At 38.8% G+C, this 25506-nt stretch overlaps 1 protein-coding gene across 1 annotated transcript in view; it reads right to left on the minus strand.

Annotated features, from left to right (window-relative positions):
* Window positions 1–13109, minus strand: part of LOC133099108 (ankyrin repeat domain-containing protein 17-like) — a 75303-nt gene extending 62194 nt beyond the window's left edge. Inside the window, 5 exon segments of the mRNA XM_061202572.1 lie at window positions 746–893; window positions 1156–1303; window positions 4881–5037; window positions 10414–10567; window positions 12725–13109. Coding sequence (XP_061058555.1) covers window positions 746–893; window positions 1156–1303; window positions 4881–5037; window positions 10414–10567; window positions 12725–12736 — 619 coding nt within the window. The 5' untranslated portion in view covers window positions 12737–13109.
* Between the last annotated feature and the right edge of the window lie 12397 nt (window positions 13110–25506).

Genomic DNA, 25506 nt, shown 5'->3' on the forward strand with positions numbered 1-25506 from the left:
CACTACAACTTTACACATCAGTTAACTGGTGGCCAAAGTTAAAATAATTTCAAAAACATTCCCTCGTAATGATAAAAATCTCCCATGTTACAGGGGAAAAAAAGTTAACTTCTGGGTAAAATAAGAATTCCTAAAACTTCCTCAAACCAGAACATGCAGACCTTTAAAATGATTTAAAATACTTAATAAATTTTAAAATCTTGCATGAAGGAAATGCACCAAATATATTTTCATATATTTTAGAGCTTTTACACAAATCCATCTATGCCCAAATTTGAAAGAAAAAAAAAACTGATTTAGGCTAACATTGTCTCTTGTGTAACACAATGTCTTCATAATACTTTCTTTTTCTATAGGCCGCAATTTATTAACACTAGGCAATGACAGACCTGCCTTCTGTTGCATAGCCTTCTTATTCTCCCTACCTTCCCTTCCATTTTCCCCTGATAAATAGGAAACTTGGGTTTGAGAGGTGGAGACCATCCTCTCCACTTCCAAGAGGATGGTCCTTTTAACTGGGCCAGTGTTTAATAGAAAAGAACCAAGGCCAGTTAATAGCACTCATACACAAAACAGGAGAAATTTCATTCAAAATACATTCTATGTACTTTAAGCCTAATGCACAGATATATACAAATGTGCAGCATTGATAACTGCAAAAGCATCACTAATGATCACTTTCATGTGAATTAATTACTATCAGAGGGTGTTAATATTTAAAAACTGAAAAAGAAGTATGCATAACCTGTTGAAGACTGTGCATTGACATCAGCTTTATGAGCTAGCAGCAACTTCACAATTTTGACATGTCCTCCATTAGCAGCAGCCATTAAAGGTGGAATGTCACCTTTGATCCCCCTATCTTCCACATTGGCATGCATTGCCAACAAAACCTTATGAAAGAAAAAGTTTAAAGGATATTAGAAAATGATACTTTCATCAAAATTTTTTGAACATATATTTATGTTAACGCCTACCTAGTCATACTACAGAGCCAATAAGCAAAAGAGCCAATAAACAAAAAAAATGTATCTAACAAAACTATTTCTTGAAATGAGCCTGATGGTTGATTTTATTTTATTATTTCCTTAATACACAGTCCAAATTAAGACAAAACAATCAAAAAACTGTGAGCTTTATTTTGATAATACAAACCTGTGCAAGCTCATAATATCCAGCAGAACCAGCTAAACAAAGGAGGCTCTCCCCTTCCTCAGTGTGTTCATTTACACGTCGCCCTTCAATGAGTAACTTTCGCACAGCATTTACATCTCCTTCTGAACAGGCTTCTGCCAAACTGCGGCTATTGGGGGAAGAATATTGTAATATCAGGATATAAGAATATAAAAAATTGCCCAGCATAAGTGATGATTTTTTGAAATTAATCTGGACAGTAGTGCTAAAAAGAATCATTATTTCAATATGACTCATAACAAAAAGAAAATAAAATGATTCAGTTCACTGAGTTTTTAAAATCTACATATAAAAGTCACTGAATTAAAATTATCCACATTACAAAATGTTTTCAGTCATGTAACTGAAAGATAAAGTCTAAGTTACTATAAGTAGGGGAAAAATCCAAAATATTAAAATATAAAATTGTATAGAAAAATCACATGAAGGAAATACAAGTTATAATTACACTTCTGTTTGTTTAGTCACTAGAAAAATTTTATAAGATTTAATGAAACGGGTAAAACTTTTACTAATTATAAACGCCTATCTGAGTTCTTCAATCAAGTAAAGGGAAATCAGATAGGAAAGTTGTGAGCATGTAATTTTGACTAATCTATGAATAACTGAGAAGGAGATTCTTTTTTTGAAGTATTTACTTAAGCCATCATGTTTTGGGGAAGTATGAAAAATATCCAGGTAAGGCAAAGGCTTAATTCAAGCAAAAGGAGAGTGCAAAAAGTGGTGGAACAACAGAAAGTTATATTTAGAGCAAAGCATTTGCCCTGTAAATCTTCCAAAAGAACTTCAACTATGGACATTTCTAAAGATTCCTTCACTTGCGGCTACAATTCATTCTTAGAAAAACACTAAATCCAAGTCTCTTCATTAATATTCTCTTTATTTCAAATATACTTCAATTCTTACAACCTCCTCTTAAAACGTGGCCCTGTCACTTCAGGTACTAAAGCCATCATCCATGGATAACCTGTTTTCTACACCCATATTATCACTACCACCCAGTTTTAAGAACATCATCCTTAGCCAAGATTACGGCGAAGTCTCCTAAGCAGTCTCCCTGCTTTTACCCTTGCTCTCCTTCAGGCTCTTTTCAGTGAAGGAGCCAGAGAGATCTTACTTAAAAGGAAGTAGACCTGTCACTCCTCTGCTCAGAATCCTCCACTGGCCTTTAACCTTACCCACAGTAAAAGTCAGAATCCTTGTAAGACCTGTCCAGTGGTAGGATCTCAAACTCCTCCTTTTACTTCTCTGGTTTCATCACCTACTATTCTCACTTACTCTTTCCGCTTTAGCCAAATTGGCTTTCCTGTTTTTCATCAAAAATGCTAATTAAGCTGCAACTCCAAGATTTATGTATCTGCTATCCCTCTGACAAAAAAGCTTCTCCCAGGCGCAGCTCACTGCCTTATCTATCTCAGGTCTTTGCTAAAAAGCCACCTTTTAAATGAGGCTTTCCCTGACTACCCTCTTAAAAATGCAACATGATCCCTGACCCCAAACACTGCCTTAGCACTTCCCCATTCAATTTCTTCTGCCCATAATCGTTATCATTGTATGACATACTATATATTTTGTCTACCTGTTAACTGTACTGTCCCCTGCCAAAGTGAAAGTCTCAAATAGCACTTAATAAGTTTGTCTCTTAATTTCCCATGTTATAGGCAATGACAGTCTCTAGACTCAATGTTCTCTATCACCTTTAAGGAAGTTCAGGACAAATCCCTCCCACAAGACATTTCATGTATAAGAACATACTTTTTCTCCCTTTCGGGTGGTCTCTCATTCTCTCTCTCCCCCTCAGGCACACATCCTCCTTTATTTTCCCATTTGAACTTTCTTTCAATTTCCTTAGGTGTGTTAGCTTTAAAAGAGCCTTTCAGGAACTACTCTAGCAACGGTTGAACTTCACAACTTCTGAGCAAAGGGTATGTTAAATCTGGCACATGGCACCACCCTTAACTAATGTAAAACCTGGCACATAACACCCACTGCGCGCCACTGTTTCTCAAGCTTTGCTGAACAAATATGACTGTCACAAACATGGTCTAGTGTTTTGCTGATCACTTTTAGTAGTGTCAGTGCCAAAGAATCTATGACTCTTTCTTTTTCTATTCTATTTCCTGCTTGAACTGGCTTTAATATACTCTTCAAGGTGTCTTGCCAGTCCCAGAAGACACATTAAAAAATATCTGGAGAACATCAATAACATCGTAGGCTAGAAAAACTGAACGTTAACTAAGGAATAGAACTGGAAGTTAACTAAAGAAGGAGAGTCAATCTATGAGAAGGATGGTAAAATAAATTAATGAAAACGGAAAACTTAGATGAATGAAGACAAACACAGAGTCATGAGAAACAGCAAATTCACACTCTTGTTAATACTAAAAGACGTTGCATAAAAACACTATTATATAAAAGACAATTCTTGAATGCTATTTTTTATTCTCTAAACTCATATATAGAAGAGTATTCTCATTTTTTCAACTATTTAAAGGTAACTGCTAAAATACAGTTGACCCTTGAACGACACGGGGGTTAGGGGTAACCACACTCCACTCAGCTGAAAATCTGCAAATAACTTAATCAGTCTGCCCTCCAGAAATGCAGTTCCTCCATATCTCTATATCCACGTTTCTGCATCCATGGATTCAACCAACCACAGACTGTGCAGCAATGTAGTATTCACCACTGAAAAAAACCTGTGCTGGGAGTTCCCTGGTAGTCCAGTGGTTAGGATTCGGCTTTCACTGCCGTGGCCTGGGTTTAATCCCTGGTCGGGAAACTGAGATCCACAAGCCACGTGGCGTGGACAAAAGAAAAAAAAAAAAAAGAAAGAAAAAAAACCTGTGTATAAGTGGACCTGTGCAGTTCAGATCTGTGTTGTTCAAGAGTCAACTGTAAATAAAATGGCTTAATGGCTTCTTTTCAGTTAAAGGGAAAAAAAAGAAGCCTCTGAAGGGTGAAGACAGTAACGTGTATTAATGGTTCTTTTCCAGCTGCTTCCTTGGCATTGTATTTTTCATTATACTATCCATAATTGTTCTATATACAAGATGGTGTGATTGTTTTTTATTGCATAACATCATCAGAAAAACTTTAAAGGCCAAGTCAGAAAATATTTACTGAGTTCTTACTAAACGTGAAATATTATATAAAAGGAATTATAGGACAAATGAAAATAACATCCCTGGAACTCACTTACATTCAAGTTACGGAAACTAGATCTTTGACGTTTTTGAACATTCATAAAACAAATAAACAAATAAAAGCCCTGCCCTTTAAAATGTTCAGAACTATGCACATGAAGTAGAAAATGGCATGACTAATTAGAAATCATTTACTTCTTTGTCACCAAAACATTAAAAGAAAACAAAATCTAAATAAGCAAAAGGTCTTTTATAACATATTGGCTAAGAAGTCAGCCTTGTAGTCAGACAGACACTGGTGTCCTGCCTCTGCTACTTGTTACCTATTCAATCTTAAGTTACTTCTTTTCAGCTGTTCATGAGTAAAATGGGAATAAAAACAAAATCCATGCCTAAGGCTTTTCGTGAGTATAAGTAAGATATCACAGGTAAAGTGGTTAGCATAGTGCCAGGCACAAAATACATGCTCAGTAAATGTTAGCTATTTTAATTATTCTTAAGAAAATGTTTTTATACTGATCACAGTGGAAACACACTTACTTGTCCGACTGCCCTGCATTTGCTGTGCTTTCAGCTCTCACACGGGTAAGTGCAGCAGCAGCTTCATCCAACGCACAACTAACAGATGATGTCAACCTCTGAAGCACTTCAGGATCTGCAAAGGCTTTACCATCAGCCGTAGATAATTTGCCTACTCCTATTCTATTATTTTCACACCAATTCGGATATACCCAAAAGGAGAAACAAAGCAAAATTCAAGTTACTTAACTCTATTTATGTTAAACTCCAAATGATACACTGGACATATATATTGCCTGGCCAGAATCTTCTGGGAAATCACTGTTCTCCAGTTTTCTAGTAGTCTTATTCCTTCCATGTGGTCCATAAGCGCTCAACTCTGTGACTCTCTGGTTCTAGAAAGGGGTCGTTGGTCTATGCTGGGACAATCGGGTGTCCTCACTCAGACTTCTGCCGTACGTTTGCAAGAAGAACTTATGCTCAAAGGTTGCTAAATTGTGAGTCATGAGCTATTTGGTCACTTTTATCACCACAAAGAGAAAAAGACTACCCAAAATAAGTCAACATAGAGGAGAGGAGAGCAGAGAAATAGGAAGGAGACAGTTCTGATCAAGTTATATTTGACTCATTGACACTAGTAGTGCCAGAAGCCAGCACCATCCCTATACCTTTGGTAAATGCCCATTTTCGTTTAAGAATGTTTAGTTGGGCTACTACCACTTGTGACCAAAAAATGGCCATATAAGACATTATAGGTTATAGAAAAGATCACCTATCTATGAGTACCTATTTGCTTCAAATTACGACTACAATTTACTACATACACCCAAAATTATGTCTAAAAACACCATATCTAAAAAATATTCAGAATAGACAATTTTTTTTTAAATTTCAAAAGCAGAAATGGTTAGTTACCATGTACATGAAACACAACTTGTTGCTATTCTACATATCACTATAAAGCAAGCTGATCTCTAACCTTTATTATTCTAAACTCAGTGCTGCTTAATCCAGGCTGCCCATCAGTGGAGCCTTTCAAAAGTACTGACGCTGAACTCTCCTATATCTAAAGATAGAATTCAGTAAGTAAAAGGAAGGCCTAGGGATCTCCATACTTTAAAGGCTCTAAGGAGATTCTGATGCACAGCCAGGATTAAGAACCTTTGCTCTAACTTGAATATAAAACATCTAATGTTATAATGGATATTACAGAACCCCACTACTCGACATGTGGTTCATGAACTACTGATAGAAGCATTACTGTCGCTTGCGAGCATGTTAGAAATGCAGAATCTGAGACCCTAAAATTTACTGATCAATAACCTGCATTTTTAAAAAAGATCCCCAAGTGATTCAAACACAATTAAAGTTTAAGAAACACTATTAGAGGTTTTAAAACAAACTATTTAACTAAGACAAAGACCAAAAAGATCTCCCAAGTGATAATAAACATATCTGTACAGATTTCTTTTAATAGTGGAAGGACTCAATAATATCATATAAGTTTGTGGTTGAAGTTTATTTTAAAAAAACTTTATACGCGTTTGCTTTTCCTTCTGACAAATCCAAGATATGAAATATTACATCTATGGAATAAATATGGCAAAAAGCATTTCTGATTTTAGATATTTAGATATAACAAATGTTCAGAGCAGTCAAATTTAGTGTCTGCTACAATCAAGATGTACAAAGGATAAAAACAGTCTTAATCTGGTAAGACTGATACCTACTGCATAATTTGTGTCCCTAATATTAAAAGTAGTCTGAACGTGCTATAGTAGTATTTATCCAATAAGATATCTGTGGTTAGTTAAGTATCCTAACATTATTGAGACCAATATCACAGATGCATTCTCACATGAGAGAATTAGCTCCAATATTTTAGCCAACTCAGATGAGCTATATAACAACTATTTGTCAGTGACAAAAAAGAACTAAACAAGAGGATACGTCCAGATCAGAAGAAAGTAATCCCTGTTTTAAAAAAAAATAACATTTAACATAAAATATTCCATATTAAATTTTTATGAACTTCTCATACCTTCATAAGTAAAGATAACTATTTTAGTAAAAATAACTAGGAAGTAACCTAAGAAATACATAGTAACCTTTCAAATAAATAAACAGTGATTGGAAATGAATTTATCTAGCTACTTTGGATTATGGTGATCTTTTTTACTGGTCTTATTCAATTATTAGATATTAATCAGTGAAGATCAATAACAGAAAAGATACACGATGACCAAATTATTCTTTCCAAGTTATGACATTTAATCAATTGAACAGAACCATATAATTTCAGAGAAAAGGTGTATTAAATGATTATCTAGATTTCTGATTTCAAGATGGTTTTAAGACAATTATTTCCCCCCTTTTTCTTCTCAGAACTTACTCAAAGGAGAACTAAAATACAACAGGAACTCCATCTTTGATAAAACTAGAAGAAATTTGTAAATCAAAGCTAATATTCATGAAGACATAGTAAAGAGGAGATTAACTGACTTAGCAGAACAGAATAAGCAGAAACATAGAAATCAGTGAGAAACAAAGTGATCAGCCCAACAGGACTCAGGAGTTATATACAGGTTCCAGGTTCAGGGGTGAGGCTTGGGTTGGAAAACAGAGAGACTGGCTGAACACCTGTGAGGAGCAGTCAGACATTTAAGACTCCATCCCAAACTGCACAGCCAGATAACTATTCTCTATAGAGACTAAGCCAGAAAGACCCTGGGCTAGAAGATATTGGCTATAGATGAGGAAGAGATAATACTAAATTGAAAATGAGGATTAAGTGAACATATGCGTGATAAACAGTGAGATCCTTAGCCCCTTTTCTACTCTCAGCTCCCCAAATGCTGGCAGCCAGCATTTATAATTCACTAGACAAAAACAGGCAGATGTGTCTCTCAAGAAATTAAACAGCCACAGAGAAAAGACTTAAAGATATTGACATTTGGGGGTTCTCAAAGAAACGGAGAAGCTTCTGTCCAACCACTGGTAAACTAGGAATTCTAAAATGTTCCCAAGATTACCCAGCTCTGGTGTACACACTCTATATAATCTTTGGGACTGTGAATTGGATAGATTTTATCCCCATGATTAGGTTATGCTATATGGCATAGTTGACCTGAAGATAAGAAGGCTATCTGGGTGGACCTGACCTTATCACATGACCGCAGGAAGACCAAAGAGATTTCTTTGGCTGGTTGGAGAAAAGGAAATCAGAGATTCAAAGCACAAGGATTCCACAGGCCATGCTGATGTGAAGATGGGGGGAATGTGGGCGACCTCAAAGAGGTGAGAGCAGTTTCAGCTGACAGTCTGTATGAATATCAGGATCTCAGTCCCACAATTCCAAGGAATTAAATTCTGCTGCCAACAATAATAAACTTGGAAATGGATTTTCTTCTACAGCCTACAGATGAGAACTCAGCTTAGCTGACACCTTGATTGATTGTTAGCTATTATAAAGAAAACGGGAAAAAAAAAAGGGAATAAACACAGAAATGAGAAAAATGAAGCAACTATTAGCATCCTATAAAAAGGAACTCTACCTCCAAAAGTAGCTCCTTTCAGCTGAAATCTACCTTCATGTAGCCTCTTTAAGCCTGGTTCTGCCTCTTCGAACCACAGAAAACAGATATCCCTCTTATATTCAACTTGAGTCTTCTCATCTTCAGGAGAAACATTCCCTGTTCCTCTTATGACATGGTTTCAAATAATTTCACAATCCTCATTTCTCTCAGGTAAACTCCTAAAGCAACATCAAATTTCAGGCAAATGCTAAATTATATCACTGCTACCCTGTACAGTTTTCCATACTCAAGGAAAGAACCTTGCATGTGCCCCTACTATGTTTTCATCTGTATTTGGTCAAGATTCCCTTAACAATCCATTCTAGAATTTTACCCAGGATAGAAATCAAACTTAACCATGAGTCCTTCAAATATTTAGATGCTGTGTTATGAGATATTTATTGAAAGGATTATCAAACAGCAATAGGTCAGTTTTATGCTATAATGAAATATCAGTTTATATGCATTGAATGTACAGAATCTAGCATTGGTTCAGGGTGCTCAAGCCATGAACAATTAATGTTCACCATATATTTATGTCCACTTTAGGAAAGTTAAGAAAATATGGTTATTTTAAATGATCATAGAGATTTAGAGTTACTGTTCCCTTATATTTAAGGCATATTACATATCATGATGCTTACTCTTGGTTATGTATATAAACTCTAATTAAAACACTTCCTATGAGGACAATATAATGATGATCCACTTTACAAGGTTTTAAAAGACAATCTGTGACAAAAAAGTGGAGGGAATTATACACAGTCCATTCTTATTATTCATGGTAGTTATGTTCTGTAAAGTCACTGGGAACACTGAACTAATGAATACTGAACCACTGCTCCAAGGGGAAATACAGGGCTAGGTGCCTGCAAGTCTCTGGCCACAGCATTTGCATTAACCAGTCAATACATAAGCTTGTTTTATGTGTGTTTTTGTTTAAATACAGTCTTATTTAATATATTATACTTGATTCATTAACATTGAACTCACAGCCAACAGCACTATAACTCATGCTGAAGAGGCTTATCTAATACACGTATATTCTACAAAAGGCACATCACAGCCTTCTCACATTTAGTAACACTAGATAGCACTTCAGCATTATACTTGGAGGCCATTTGAAATCACCAACAAAAGGCACAAAAATGTGGAAAATGTGGCACGAAGTAGACCATGGAAAGGACACTTGTTTACAGTATGAGAGCTGAAACAAGAAGGCAGAGAGCATCACTTCAGCAGAAAACATGCACGCAGAACAACTCAAAATTTTCAACATTCTGTACCTTTCTATGAAAGACTGAGAAAGCACTATAATTTGGGGGTATAAATACATTTTATAAAGTAGGTGAATTTGCAAAGATGGAATTCAGGACTAATGAAAACTAACTGTATAAGAAGTCTCTGTTTGGACTTCCCTGGTGGCGCAGTGGTTAAGAATCCGCCTGCCAATGCAGGGGACACAGGTTCGAGCCCTGGTCCAGGAAGATCCCACATGCCACGGAGCAACTAAGCCTGTGCACCACAACTACTGAGCCTGTGCTCTAGAGTCCATGAGCCACAATACTGAGCCCATGTGCCACAACTACTGAAGCCCGTGCGCCTAGAGCCCGTGCTCCACAACAAGAGAAGCCACCGTAATGAGGAGCCCGCACACCGCAACACAGTAGCCCTGCTCGCCGCAACTAGAGAAAGCCCACGTGGAGCAACGGAGACCCAACGCAGCCAAAATAAATAAAATTAAAAAAGAAGTCTCTGTTTATAAGGTTTACAACAACCTGTCAATTTTATTCTGGTAATGAAACTACGCTTATATGAAAATGTTGCATGTAATGCTCTAGAAAGTAATCCATTAACCTTTATGAATAGTCTTATACTAAATATACAACATCATACATTTATAATAACTGGAGTTTTTAAGAGTTATGTAGAACTTTGGAAAATTAGGCTTCTTATATATGTAGAGTTTGCAGACTTACCTGCAGCTTCTAGTAAAGCTTCCAGTCTAGTTTGTGTTTCTGGATCTACTGTCCTGAGGTCTGCACCATCAGCAGCACCTGACAAGAGGAACTTGGAAGCTGTTTCCAGCATTGGATTTTCCAAATCCTCCTGATCCAAAATGAAAGACTCCACCTAGAAAACAAATACCAAAAAAAGAAGAAGGGGAGGAATGGAAGGAGAAAAGGAAAGTTGGAAGAGAAATAAACAGAAGAAAAAGGAAGAGAAGAGAAAAATATTTTAACATCAAAATCAATGATAAATACAATGCAATCCTGAATAATTTCAATGGGATAGATAAGCCCACAGTTTAAAGGAGAAAATTACATTTGTAGAAGAATTTAAGAATGTATTATTCATATCATATGTAGTCTATTTTCTTTTCTTACTGAAATCATATGTATTCTTTTCTATTCTAATTTCATGGGGGAAGGGTAGTGGATGGAAGAGGTTATGAGGTTAATACTTAGACATGAAACCTTTGACTTTGGTAGAGGACCTAAATTAGCTGTTCTTAAATCTTTTGTTCTCAGGACACCTTTATACACCTATGAAGTACTGTGCTGCTCCCAAGGACTTCATATAAGGGTTATATTTATTAATATTTACCGTATTTGAAATCAAACTACAATATCACAAAATCAAAACATTAATATCACTACTGGTTTCATTACAAAAGTTTTTAAGTACTGGAACGCTGTCAAGCCCAGGCAAATAAAATTTCCAAAATTCTAGTTTGTGCTTGAAAGCTTAATTTTATCATTGGTGACAAATACTGTTGATTGTTTCCCTTCAAGTAATAGGCTCACTTCGATCATTTCTGAGACTATTTGCCAAATGCCCAAGTTTGACAGGCATAGTATGTCTGTCGTTTATATTTTTCCAGCAAAAAAGACATTTCATGAAAAAAAAAGTGGACTATTCACCTCACATCTCAAAACAGCCCAAGTGCTTTTCCCTCAAACACCACCATACTTTTACATGCATAATATGTGCTTTATGTGTACTTCCCATTTTGTCACACAATAACATTAAAAGGACATGTATTCCAAAGTGGAAATTTCAAAAAATTAACATTTATTGCTCTATCAAGATTATTCTTCAGGTGAAACTGGCCTTTCATTTTATTTTTTTAACTGTGAGTATGTGGCAGTGATAACTACAATGATACTAGCACAATTTGGTGCCATGGCCTTAAGAGGCCAGCAGTTTTACCTACCATTGCTTTTGTATCATCAGTGCAAATATCAATCCAGTCAAAAGGCAAACAACATGTTAGTATTGTGATGAAAACATTTTTGACCTCTTGAACATCCTGAAATGATTTCTGGGAACTTGAGAGGGCTGCAGACCATACACTGAGAACCACTGATACAGTAACATAGACCAGATTCAATTAAAAGAAATGTAAAGAATTAGAAAATAGCAACTCTTAAGACATGGGGAAAAGTTTTGTTTTGACATCCCTTGTCATATTGCTACTTACCAATAAGTATAAAGATATAATTCTTTACAGTTTGCTGATCAAAAGTTGATAATTATTATATAAAAATCACTAACATGATCAGGTGAAATTTATTTCACAAGTCTAAAGTACTTCTAACACTGTAATAACTAAAATAGATATAAAAGTTACTAACAACCTAGAACACAATTACCCTCATGCCTAGTATCTAGCTGTTAGAAATAAGATTTTAAAACTTCGGAAATAAAATTCTTAACCAACCTAACATCAGAAACTCTATTGTTCCATCTTTAAAAGTCACCTGTCTAGCAACCAGGCATAAATCCTATATTTAATCAATACATATTTAATATTGAATGTTAAATTTAGGGGGAAATAATACGCTTCTTTCTAAATTTCCGTTAAGCTAATGCAGTTTAATATGAAATAACATTTCAGATTTCTAGTATTTCAAATATAAATAGACACAGAACACTCTGAAAATAATCTCCGTAAATATTTGAAAAATTTCAAAAATTTTGCTATATATTAACCTTAAATATCTATATGATAGGAGGGAGTTAAGAAAAAGACAATTAATTTTTTTTTTGGACTTAAAAAAATTTATTCCAATCAGAAATACCAAAAGAAACACGTTAACTCGGCTTAAGATCGTCTTCCGGAAGGATTTTTTTAACCAAGTTTCCAATTTCAGTACTATCTTCATGTCAAGTTCAGGTGTCAATGTTCCACTGGCTTTGTAAAAGAAATGTCATTTTTCCTTCTTTAAGCTGGTGAACAATTTAAATCTTATCATTATCTTTTTCTTGAAAGTTAAAAGAATTCACCTGAAACACCATCTGGGACTGGTGTTTTGGGGGATGGTAGCTTTTTGATAACTTTCTCAATTTCTTCCATTGTTAGGTCTGTTAGGTTCTCTCTTCTGGAGTCAACTTTGATAACTGGATTTCCGCTCTCCAGGCGTCCATTTCCCCAGTCTGTGGTAAGGGGGAGGGGAGGGTGGCGGACGGGGTCGACCAGGCCCCTTCCGTCCCGGACATTCAACGGAGCCAGGGGTCCCGGAATCCCAGACCCCGAGGGGGCAGGCGCCCTTCCGCGGTCCCAACGCCGCTCTCCCGGGCCGCAGGCAAAGCCCGGCCCCTCCCCGCCCCGCTCTCGATGCGCGCCGGGAGGCACCTTCCTTCCCGGGGCGCGCCCAAATGAACGCACTGCCTCCTCAGCCGGAAAGGCTCGTTCCGGCAGCTGGACGGCCCTCCCGAGCCAGCGAAGCCCGGCAGCGGGCGGCAGAGCTGGGAGGCAAGAGCTGGGCCCTGCGGCTGCAGGTCCCACCCGGGATGGCGCGCGCGGGAACGGCGGGGCGCACCGGGGGGGGGGGGGCGCACTGTGCGCGCGCGGGGGGCGCGGGGTGGTGAGTCCTCAACGGCCGCGCCAGAGGGCCGTGCAGGCGGCCTCCTCAGACCCTCCTTCGTGCTTCCACTCACTCCACGCGGAGGCCGGGGGAGCCCGGGGAAGCCCCGTGCTTTCCTCTCCGCCGCTTCCTGTACTCACCCATCGCCCCGGGCGCCCGGCTCCACGCCCGGTAGCGACCCGCCTGCAGGCTGGCGAGCTCGCGAGACAATCGTTTTTTTTAAACTTTTATTTTTAAAGGCAGTAGTGAAAGCATAAGTGTTATACATTAGGAAGGGGACTTTTCAGCATGGTTTGGTCATAGACACATGTGATTCAATATTATAGAGTGGTAAAAACTACGTCCTCCTATCTTTAACCATGGTCCAGACAATGAGTCTTTCCAGAGAAAAAGTTGCATCTCAATGAAATTTTCTCTGTTAAAATATCTACAATTTTTCAATCCAATGGGAGAAGACAAAAAAAAAAAAGAGAGGAAATAATCATGGAAAAATGAACACAGGTTAAAATGAACAGGTGAAAAATTAAATAATGTTTCAGATTAAGGTTTTAGAAAACAAAAGATATCAAAGAGCAGTGCAAAGTGCCAAACCAAAAGTACAGATCAAAGGTACTAAAACTGTTTAAAGGAGACAATGCATGCAGAAAGAATATGAAAGGATTTTGACCAAAATAACTAATTGGTATAAGAAAAAAAGAGAAGAAGGAGTGTAGCACTGGTAGACGAGCATAAAATTTCTAGATACTAGAATACAGGGTTTACTATAGGAAAAGTCAAAGCTACAAGTTAGATCACAGAAGGTATTAAATTTCAATCAAAAGTGCTTTTCTGACACAAGGTCCCCTTATGCCACATTGTATCTTAACTAAGTTTGGTGAAAATTTACTAAGAAAAATGCATCTCAGTCTTTTCATGAGGGATACTAAGTGCAGAAGAAATATGTTTTCTTATTGATTTAAAACGTCTCCATAAAAGTTCTTTTTCTTTGGCCGCGCAGCACAACTTGTGGGATCTTAGATCTCTGACCAGGGATCCAACCCGTGCCCTCAGCAGTGAGAGCCCGGAGTCCTGACCACTGGACCGCCAGGGAATTCCCATCCATAAAAGTTTTCATATTGATTTTTAAAGCCCACTATTCTTGATATGTGAAAAACTTGATAACTTAAAAATCAGTAGATTCAAGTGACTATGAAATTCTATATATAGATTTTTAAAAAGACATTAGGATGAAAGAAAAGAATAGGAACGGATGTCTATTATATTCTCTCCCACCCCCCAGTTTAAGATTAATGAAGAATAAACTAATTTCAAGGATACTGTTAGGATCTAAAGACCTAGGTACCATTACTGCTTCATCTGCTACCTGTGAGACCTAAGCAAGTCTCTCAGCCATCTCTAGATGCTTATTCTGCGTAATTTTTTCATGAATTTTTCACATGACTTATTATACATATTTACTGTCTTTCTAAACTCCATGGAAATAGGCACTTTGTTTGGAGCACTGATATATATACAGCAACTAGAACTATGCTCATCACATTGTCAGGACTCAAATAACTCTTGAATAAATAAAAAGATGGTTTGGGGACCCTTCCCTTTCAGATTCTAAAAGGTTGCAGTGTATTTGGAGAAGGGAGAGGTAGTTACAAAAAATAAAGTTAAAGGTATATTTTATAGATATAGAAAAATCAAATATTAGGTAGCAGGTAGGGCAAAATGCTATCTTCATTGATTTACTAAACACACTTTTATTACAAACAGTCTTTGTACAAGAGATATTGCTGATTACTACTATGAGATGTGTAAAATTAAGCCTACTACCTAGGAGCTTATTTCTTTAATGTGAGAGTAAAAGTATACCATAACAATAATACAAGGTAGAAAGTGCATAAGATGAAGAGAGGGGAAGAAAAAGAGCCATAGGAGTTCTGAAGAGGAAGCAGAAGAGGACTTCCTCCTTTAACACCAATTCCTCTTTTCCCACCTGGAAAAATTCTTGTGCTACATTACAGAACAAGTAGAGAGACTGATATAAGGGGATGCAGTCTTATAAAAATAAGTAACCCTTTATTCAAATGTCAACTAAGTTATGGGCATATACCTCTTTAACATATCCTTAGTTGAGGAAATTCCGATGAAAAACTAAAATGCATTTTCCCATTGAAACCTAACTCATTTTTATCATATTATTTCTATAGAAAAAAACTCATTTTGAATAATGGCCAAGTTCTGGAACATTAAAAATGGTCTGAATAAGAAATTCACATAAATATTCTGAAACATTTTCCTTAAATGAAATGTATAAATAACTTTCCTGAAGAGGGGAGAGACAGAAGGAAAGGGATGTCCTTACTAAGTTTATTCATCCCTAAGGGAAATAATCTGTCAAAGTTATCAATATTCAAAGCATGACAATTTAAGTTATATCTAAGCTGTTTTGGATGTGCTGTTTTGACTAGCTGGATATTTTATGAAATGGTATTTGTGCATCAAATTCTTGTCTAATACAAAGAACCATCAAAATGCAAGGGTCTTAGAAATCACCAGGTTCAATTCATTGCTACAGATGAGAAAACAGAAGCACAGGATCCTTATATAAATAGCAAGTTTCTAAAGATCTAACACCAAGAGATCAGTTATCCAATTAACAAGTTCAATATTCTTTCCACCAGAAAAAGAGGCTGTTGTTTGACTCTGCTCTAGAAAAGCTGACTTTAAATTCTATATTTAAGGGATAAAGCTGTCAACACCTGAACCCAATGTTTAATTACTAAAAGTGAGACAACTAAACATTATATGCCCCTGATTTATGCAACATAAAATACACAGTACCTCCTATGAAGTACTCTTGCCTCCCTGAAATAACTTGCAGTTTATAAAAATTATTAAGGCAAATATCAGGAAAAAGTTAAATCAGGGCTCCTCAATCTTGGCACCACTGACATTTTGAGCCAGATAATTCTTTGTTGTTGGGAGCTGTCCTACATATACACTTCAAGACGTTTAGCAGCATCCCTGGCCTCTACCCACTACATGCCAGTAGCAACCCTATCACAGGTTGTGATACTAAAAATATCTCCAGACTTTGCCAAATGTCCCCCTGGAGGAAAAAACAAAAAAACCCCCTGGGGGTGGGAAACTGGGAACCACTGAATTAAACAGAAGCACACAGACTAAACTAAAATCTAGAACATGTTTTAAAAGAGAGAGAGAGACAGTAAAAGGGAAGAACTGTTCTAAATTAAAGAAATTCCAGAGACATAACCATCAAAATAATATAGACCTTATTTGAAATGTTCAAGGAAAATGAAGAAATCTGAATATGAACGGTACATTAAATAGTATAAAGGAATTACTCTGGTTAGGTAAGAAAATGCCCTTATCTTTTAGAGATGCATATTGTAGTATACAGAAATATTGTCAGGAATTTAAAACAAAGTGGTGTGGCAAATTTTTGATAATGGTGATCTGAAAAAGAGATTTATAGAGGCTTTATTTTATTAGTCTCTATACTTTTGTGCACATTAAATCCTTTTAGTTTTTAAAGATTAAAGGTGATGTTTTACTGCAGAGGTTGCTTTTGTTTAAAAAAATTATTTAATGGTAATACTATTCGATTAACAAAGTATTTTTTAACCGGTTTGCAGGGCAGAAATAGAGACACAGATGTAGAGAACAAACGTATGGACACCAAGGGGGGAAAGTGGGGGTGGGGTGGTGGTGTGATGAACCGGGAGATTGGGATTGACATGTATACACTAATATATATAAAACAGATAACTAATAAGAACCTGCTGTATAAAAAAAAAATAAAATTCAAAAAAAGTATTTTTTACTTTCTCCCCAAAATAAACTTAACACAAATGCTTAACAATAAAAAGCAAGGTCTTTTAACAATGGTCAGAGCTGAATGAAGTTGTTTATGCTATTAATGGTATTCCCAATCCTTGTATACTCAAAACACAAAGTCACATGAAAATGTGGAAATGTAGCGTCATTTGGACCAACTGTGAAAATTAGCATAACATTTCAAACTAACTCCTCTTCAGAACAAATGTATTATCACTGCTATATAAGAGAAGAGCAGTCCATTTGGTAGTGTAATAAACTGGTATTCACTCCAAAGAATAAGGATACAGTATATTCTGATTAACTAGACATCATATATACAAACTCCATTCAATTCAACGAATACATTCACTGCCAATTACATACTATGTGCAAAGCAGCAGGACAGCCACAGGAGAATGGTAATACAAAATGATTTTTTTTAATAATGCCTTCCACAAATATAAATATGGAAAGGCAACTCTATGTACAAACAGCTAACTATATCAAACAAGATTGGAAAACAGTACAAAATAGATACTAATACAGTGATTGTACAGAGGAAGGAAAAGACAATTCTGAATGAAAATAGTCAAAAGAATAATGCTTAAGTAAGATGGGGGTCTTTCAGTATCTTGCTGAGAAGTTCAGAATTTATATGGGAGCTTACTGAAGGGTTTAAGCATTAAAATAAATACTCAGTGTTCTAGAAAGATAGAGGCCACGTGAAAGATGGTTTTGGATAGACAGGACAACAGAGACAAAGAAACCAATTAGGAATTATCAATCATTTGATCAATATATCAAATGAAAGATTATGCAAGGTGGGGATAGGAAAAAGGGTCAGTCTTCGAGAGTAAACATACTTTAAGAAACGAGAATACTAGCAACTACAGAATTTGGATTTCTTGACCTTTAACACTCCCCATCCTCCCATCTCATCACTATCCACCAATTTATTACTGCTTTTGTTGTTCTGGAAACCACCCTCCACTTATCATTGAATGTCAAGCTGGTAATTGGAATTTCAAGATGATAATAATATTAAAAGGCTGTATATAGAAAGGTAAATATTAAAAAAGAGATTAATTTGAATCTATGATAATTTTATAACACTGATTGAATAAATTCTTAATAGTTTACACTACGTCTCTCAAACAAGTCCAGAAAAATATGGTATGTGTTCTTCCTAGTTCTTTGAATACAAACACATATTTATTATTATAAGAAATAGTCATCATCATAGTCATCATAATTATTTTCTTCTGTACATGGTCCTAAGATCTAATACAAATTTCTTTGCTCTGCATTTTTTATAGTCTTCTTTTGGGGGGGGCATGGGGGGGTATAGTTGTTTTACAATGTTGTATTAGTTTCTACTGCACAGCAAAGTGAAGTAGAGTTCCCTGTGTTATGCAGCAGGTTCTCATTAGTTATCTATTTTATACATATTAGTGTATATATGTGAATCCCAGTCTCCCAATTCATCCCACTCTATATAGTCTTAAATAGGGTAAAACTCAGCTAAAATACTGCAACTCTTAATAAAGAGTAAATTATCCCCAAATTAATACATTTGGGGTATAATTTTTCTGTACTAGTGGAGTCCCTGAATACTGATTTATGTATACATTAAAATAAAATAAGAAAATAAAATAAAAGCCCACTTAAAGTCCTTGTAAAAAGAGTATCAATGAATAGTCTGACATTATGGTATTGGTATCCTGAGATTAAAGCAAATAAAACTAAAGGGAACCTGACTAAAATAAATTTAGCTTTCAAAAGTCTATTCATTAAGAAAACACTGATTTATACCTATATTCTTTCATTCATACTCATCTATCCATCTAATAAATTTTAGTTAAGATCTAGGAATGTGCTAAGCATCAGTGATATACTGGAAAACACAGCAGTGTTCTCACAGAGCTAATACAAGACATGACGTCTTTTCTTATGCTTCAAAGTACTTACCTGCCTGCAACAACTCAGTATTAAATTATCAATACAATATGAAATTTTTGACATTAATTATAAACTTTATAAAGTGAACAAATTATTAATGTTTAAAATAAGTAAAAATTGTATGGAATTCTCAAATCTAGAGTTTTTAAGTAGATTTTTTGCTAACAGAATTAGTTATAGATTATTTCAAGGGTTTCCTTAAGTTCAATATCAATAATACAATGCAATTTAATTATAAATTTAGCCTACTTCTGCTATTTATCATTAGTCATCAATTATCATAAAAAGAGCCTCAAAATAAAACAATTTCCTGTAAGATGGCATTAAAATGCACATGCAGATATACACACACATACAGATTACACACCTACACACAGAGTCATGACCTGGTAAAATGTGAGAATTCCAAGGATATAAAGTCTAGAAAGATTCCAGGGGGGCACTGTTAATAAGAGAATTAAAAATCAGATTGATGTTAGACTTTTCAAATACAAAACTAGATGCTAGAAGACAATTTGCAATGAAAAGAAATGAAGCACTATTATTTTTAAACGTCTAAACTGTAGAACAAGGTAATTTTTTAGAGATGTAAGCACTCTGAAAATTTAAAAACCACAAACATGTCTCAATTTAGAGAATGTATGCCTTAACAACAAAAATGAATCCAAGAAAAGGACAGCCTTGGAATCATAAGACTAAGGAGTTAGAAAAGAAATTAGTAGAATATAATCTTTCATTAACATTTCAGGTGGTTGTTAATAAATAATTCCTTAAAGTTAAAAAAGTAAAAGCATATTAAAACAAATATATTACTAAAATTTCAAATTATTTAAAAAATAGTAAAGTCAAGTTTGAATGAAATAATGTCAAAAGCCTACGTTAAGGGAAAGGGAGCAACTAGTTACAAACAGTGTTTAAGTCAATCCAATGCCTGCTGAAGAACAGGAAGAAAACATATTTTTCAAACTGGGAGGGAAATAGAATTTTAAAAACTCCAATTCAGTTAAAGACAAGGGGGTGGGGTGTGGGATAATAAGAAAATACATCTTCGCCATAATCTTCAATGTTAGGAAAAAGAACAAAGACCAAAAGACCAAGTTAATATAAAAGTGAATGGGAAAATTCCTCTTATTTTAAAACTGACATGTAGATTAGGATTTTAAAAAAAAAAAAGGAAAAAACTCAACTATATGCTATTACAAGAGAGAGATCTAAATTTTTTTGTCATAAAAGTTGAAAACAGAGGTGTGAAAAAGCAATCCCAGTCAAAGGTGCCATTATTAATATCAGTCAAAGAAGAATTCAAGGCAAAAAGCATTATACAGAAAAAAACATTTCATAATAATAATAGATACAATACACCAGGAGTGTGTGATAGCTCAACTTCTATGTACCCTAACAATATAACAAACATATAAAGTAAAAATACTAGAAATTTAAGCAACTTGAAAATTCACACAACTTAGGGGGAACCTTTCCACACACCTTTCTCAGAAAATGAGGAAAGCAAGTAGATTATGCAAAGATATGGACAATTCAGAAATAGAATTAAGGAACTACACTTATATTTCATAGTAAAATAGACCTGATCATATCTTAAGCAAAGGAAAATCTCAACAGATTTTTTTTAATTAATACATTTTTTAAATTAATTACATGCTTGGTCCATTAAGCTAAAAGAAACTAAAAATTGTCAATAAAAGAATAACACTGTACTTGAAAATTTAAAAAGAAAAGAAAAAAAGCCTACTCATGAACTCTCAGAATATGGAGGAAAAGAAAATTAAAATTGTGAGCATATTATTTCCAATGGAATTGGGTCATAGCAATCCTTAAAGAAAAATTTAGAGCATAAATGTATTCAGAAGAGCACAAGAAAGGTTTAAAATACATAAAATCTTCAAAAAGAAAATACAAATCAAAATATATCAATATAACTTATAGTGATAAATATAGAAATGAAGAAATTCAGAGAGATACAAAAGTAATTAATAAAACCAAAAATTCCTTCTTGGGTAAGTCTAACAAGAAAGAAACAAGCCTTTGACAAGTCTGATTACAGAAAATCAGAGAAAGAAAAAAATATAAGGAGAAAACTGAGCACAACTATACGTCAATAAATGTGAAAGTTTAAACAAAATGGATGGTTTTCTAAGAAAAGAAATCATCAAAATTACCTCAAGGAAAGGTAGAAATGGAATAGAATATATCCATAGAAGAAATCTTAAGGGTAGTCCTTTCAGAAGGAACAGAACATTACTATCTTATTTACGAAGTCCAGAAATCAGATGGTGAAACTCCCTAGCTCATAAGCATAAATAACCCTATTAGCAAACCTAAACAGAAAAAAAAAACCTAAATAAAACAAAAACTTAAATAAAACACCACTAGAAAATTCAGCAGTTGTGTAAAAAGTAGAGCGCACACACATATAGGAAAGGGGATCAAGAAGACATTAAGAAATACAATTAATGTGTGATCTTCCCCTACCTGGAATGTTTTTCCCAATGCTTTCATCATTCTTCAGATCTTAGTTTATATTTTACCTTCTCAGATGATAATACCAAAGGAGGTACTCTCCTCATCTCTCTACCATACCATTCTCTTTATTTCCTCCACAATACTACCACAGTCTAAAATTATCTTGTCCTTGGGTACTTGCTTATTATCTCTCTTCTCCATATAAAAAAGAGAGGAACCATTCAGACTTAGCACTATCACCAGCTTGTGGCAAAGTTCCTGGCACAATGCAATATCCGATATTGCAAGTATCCAAATACTTGCTGAATAAATACTAAAAATGAGAAACACCATTACCAATATTAGGTCAATGTATTCATGTAATTCACTACATTAAAGTGTTAGAGGTGAAAAGAATATGTATCATCTCAACAAAAACACATGATAAAACACAGTATCTATTACCATGGAAATACCTGGTAAGCCAAGAAGGACACTTTTGTTCTTGACAATGTATTCTATCAGATATCTAAGGCATATATCAAGTAGGAGTTTAAAAATTAGAAGCATTCCATGTAAATCAGAAAAGATGCCCAAATCAGAACTAGTAGGGAACAGATCTGGAAACCTAACCAATGCAAGAAGACCAGAAAACAAAATAAAACAAACAAAAAACAAAATAGAGAAGTAAATACTGAAAAAAGGAAACAACAAAATGCCATCATTTGCAGAAAACATAATAATCCTTCTAGAAATTTCAAGAGACTCAATTGAAAATTAAGTAAATGGTAAGATCAACATACAAAAATCAATAGATTTCCTATACAGTAGCAATAACCAATTGAAAAATAAAGTGCAAAATGGAAGAAAAGATGTAATTCACAATAACAACAAAAACTACAAAACACCCCCGGCATCTGGTTCCCATTCCCCCCACCCACCCCTTCCCCCCGCGCCCCCCCCTTCCTACTCCTTAAAAATTCAGAAGAGCCTCGATCGAGGAGGAAAGCCCGCCCAGCACAGGGCGGAACTGGCGCCCGGACTCCCGGCTGCAGCCCCCGCCCCGCAACCCAGATGGAAGCGTTCGCTGCGCCCCCGCCTCCCGCCAAGAGTCCGGCTCAGTCTACACCTCGGTCTTCCGGGCTCCCCCAGACCACAAATCCACTCACTCAGACAAGGCTTTGATCTTCCAACTTTGCCAGGGAGCAGAGAAGCCTCACGACCCATCGCCCCCGCGCCCCCCGCCTCCTGGAGCCGCAAACCCTACAAAACCGGATCAGAAACCGTCTCACGCTACCACTGCCTGTGCCAGGAATCCCAGACTCGGCTGACCTCAAGCCTCTTTTTCCCAAAAGCAAAAAGTCTTCTCTAACCAGTAAACCAGCCGCTTTCCCCAGCAAGGGGAGGATCAAACTCGGGAGAGGGCAGGGGCGGGCCGGCGGGGCGGGGGCGCGACCCCGCACCGGGGGTGGGAACCCTGGGCTCCGGGTGGGCGCGCGTGGCCCCCGTGCGGGGGCCTCAGGCCGCCGGTAGCGCCGCGTTCCCCGGGCAGAGGGGAGGTGGGGCGGCCCCGTTACCTGGAAGACCAAGGCGGCCCGAGGCCCGGCTCTCATCTCCGCCGAGCCCCCCCGGCCCGCCCCCCGGCCCCAATCCACCCCGACGCGTCCAGAGCCCCGGTGGGCGCTCGCAGCCCCCGAGCCCTGGTCGGAGGCGCCCGCAGGAGAAGCGCGGAAAGCGGCAGCCGGTCCAGCAATGGCGACGCGCGGAGGCTCGGTCTCTCCGCACGAGGGGCCGGGGCGGCCGGGGGCGCGGGGCCGGGTGGCAGGAGAGACGCGGGAGACGCGGGCGCCCCGGGCTCGGGCCGCTCGGGCGCGCAGACTGAGTCTCGGCCGGCGCTCGGGGCCCCTCTGCGTGGACCGGGGCTGGAAGGGGAGGACTGCAGGGGAGGAGAGGAAGGGAGAAGAGAGAGGCGGGAGGGGGCGGGGGGAGGGGAGGCGAAGAGGCGGGGGGCGCCGCCACCCTTTCATCCCACCTCCCAAAGGCACTCCGGCGCACACTCGCACCCAGACTCCCATCCAGCACCGCCCCGGCGCGGCGCCCCCGGGGGAGGGGGTCTGCCCCCGCCCCGCCCCCGCCCCCGCCGCAACCGCCACTCGCACAAATCTCTCCGCTGGGCCCCCGCCACCCCGGCCGAGCCCTCCGGAGCGCCGGGCGCCGCGCCCGCCGGGAGCGCGCCCCGAAATAGCCGGCCTGCCCACTTCAAAGGGCCGCCCGGCACATCAAAGCGCGCGGTCCGCCTGCCGCCTCGACCTCGCAATCACCAGGGGTCCGCGCGCGCTCCGCGCCCAGACCTCGCGGGCGCCCCGGGCAGGGCCTCGGCCCCGGCCCCCGGATCGGCTTGCCGCCACGGCCCCGGGCCCCCCCCCGGGCCGGTCCCGGCGTCGGGGAACGTGGGGGAGTCGCACGGTCGGGGAGGGAGTGCGGGGAACCCGGCGGCGACAGAGGGGGCAGAGGCGCGCCCCGCCGCCCCTCTTTCTGCGGAAGATCCGAGTGGGCCACGCCCCCGCCGCGGCCGCCCTCGGCCCGTCCGGCCCCCGCCCGGCCCGGCTTTCGACACGGGCCCCGCTTCCAGCAGCCACTCCGGGCACCCAACGTCCTCCGGGCGCTTCCAACAAAAACTGCGCCGTGGATTTCACTGTGCACTTCAAAGGCGCGAGCCGGCGCACGGTCCTGAAAAGGAGGTACGCGCCCGCCGCGCTCCGGGCCGCCCCCGGGGCCCCCGCCGCCCCTCTCCGGGGCCGGCCGCCTCTCGGCCGGGCCGGACTCCGTCCCGCGCCCTGCGCCCGCGACGCGGCTGGGCGCGACCTCGCCCCCGGCCCGGGGCGGGGGGGGGGGGGAAGGGGGGGGGAGGGGGGCCCGGCTCGGAAGCGGCTCGGCCAGGGCCGCGCCTCCGCCCCCACCTTTTACAGCACAGCTTTCGCCGGGGGAGACGGGCGCCTCGGACGTCCGGAGGCCCGGCGATCCATGACTGCGAGGAGTTATTTTTATTTCCCGGCGCTCGGGTTCTAACCGAGTTGCCAGGACCTTATCAAAGCGCAGCCGGCTCCAGCCGACTGCCCCGGGCCGGGCCCGGGCCGCCAGTGATCCCGCCGCGCCAATCACTGCCGCGCTCGGCCGGCCCGCGCCTCCCGCCTTAAAGGGACAGCGCCCCGCGCCCGCCCCGCCCCGCCCCGGCCCAGCCCGCCCCCGCCCCCCGCCAGGCCCCCGAGGCCACCCGGGCGCTCCCGGCAAAGAAAAAAAGAAGAAGAAAAAAAAAAAAACTACAAAATACCCAGGAGTAAGCCTAACAAGAAAACTGTAAGACCTACATGAAAAAAAACGATAAAACTTTACTAAAGGACATAAAAGAACACCTGAAGAAATGGAGAGGCATACCATGCTCCTGGATGGGAAGATTCAATAGTGTAAAGATGTCAATTCTCCCCAAATTAATCTGTAAATTCAATGCACTTCCAATCAAAATCCCAAAGGGATTTTTAATGGAACTTGACATGTTGATTCTAAAGTTCATCTGGAGAGGAAATACACAGAAATTGCCAAAATTTTTTGGAAAAAGACAATGGGGAGGGGTGCCCTACCAGATGTCAAACATAAAATGACAATCATCAAAACAATGGAGTATTAAATCCAGAACAAATATATTTTGGACTTTTAAAATATGATAGAGATTGTATATCAAGTCAGTGGGAAAAAAAGACATATTGTTCAATAAATTATTTTGGGACAAGGGTTACGAAACTGAAAAAATTAGGTCCCAACCACAGAATATATATTCTAAAAATTCCAGATGAATTAAAATCTACTAGAAACATAAATAAAACTAAGAAGTAGTAGAAGAAAATATAAGAGACTAAATTCCTATAAGAAGGCTTTTCTGGAAAGACACAAAAC

Source organism: Eubalaena glacialis, chromosome 10 (assembly GCF_028564815.1).
Source record: "Eubalaena glacialis isolate mEubGla1 chromosome 10, mEubGla1.1.hap2.+ XY, whole genome shotgun sequence".
NCBI classification, from domain to species: Eukaryota; Metazoa; Chordata; class Mammalia; order Artiodactyla; family Balaenidae; genus Eubalaena; species Eubalaena glacialis.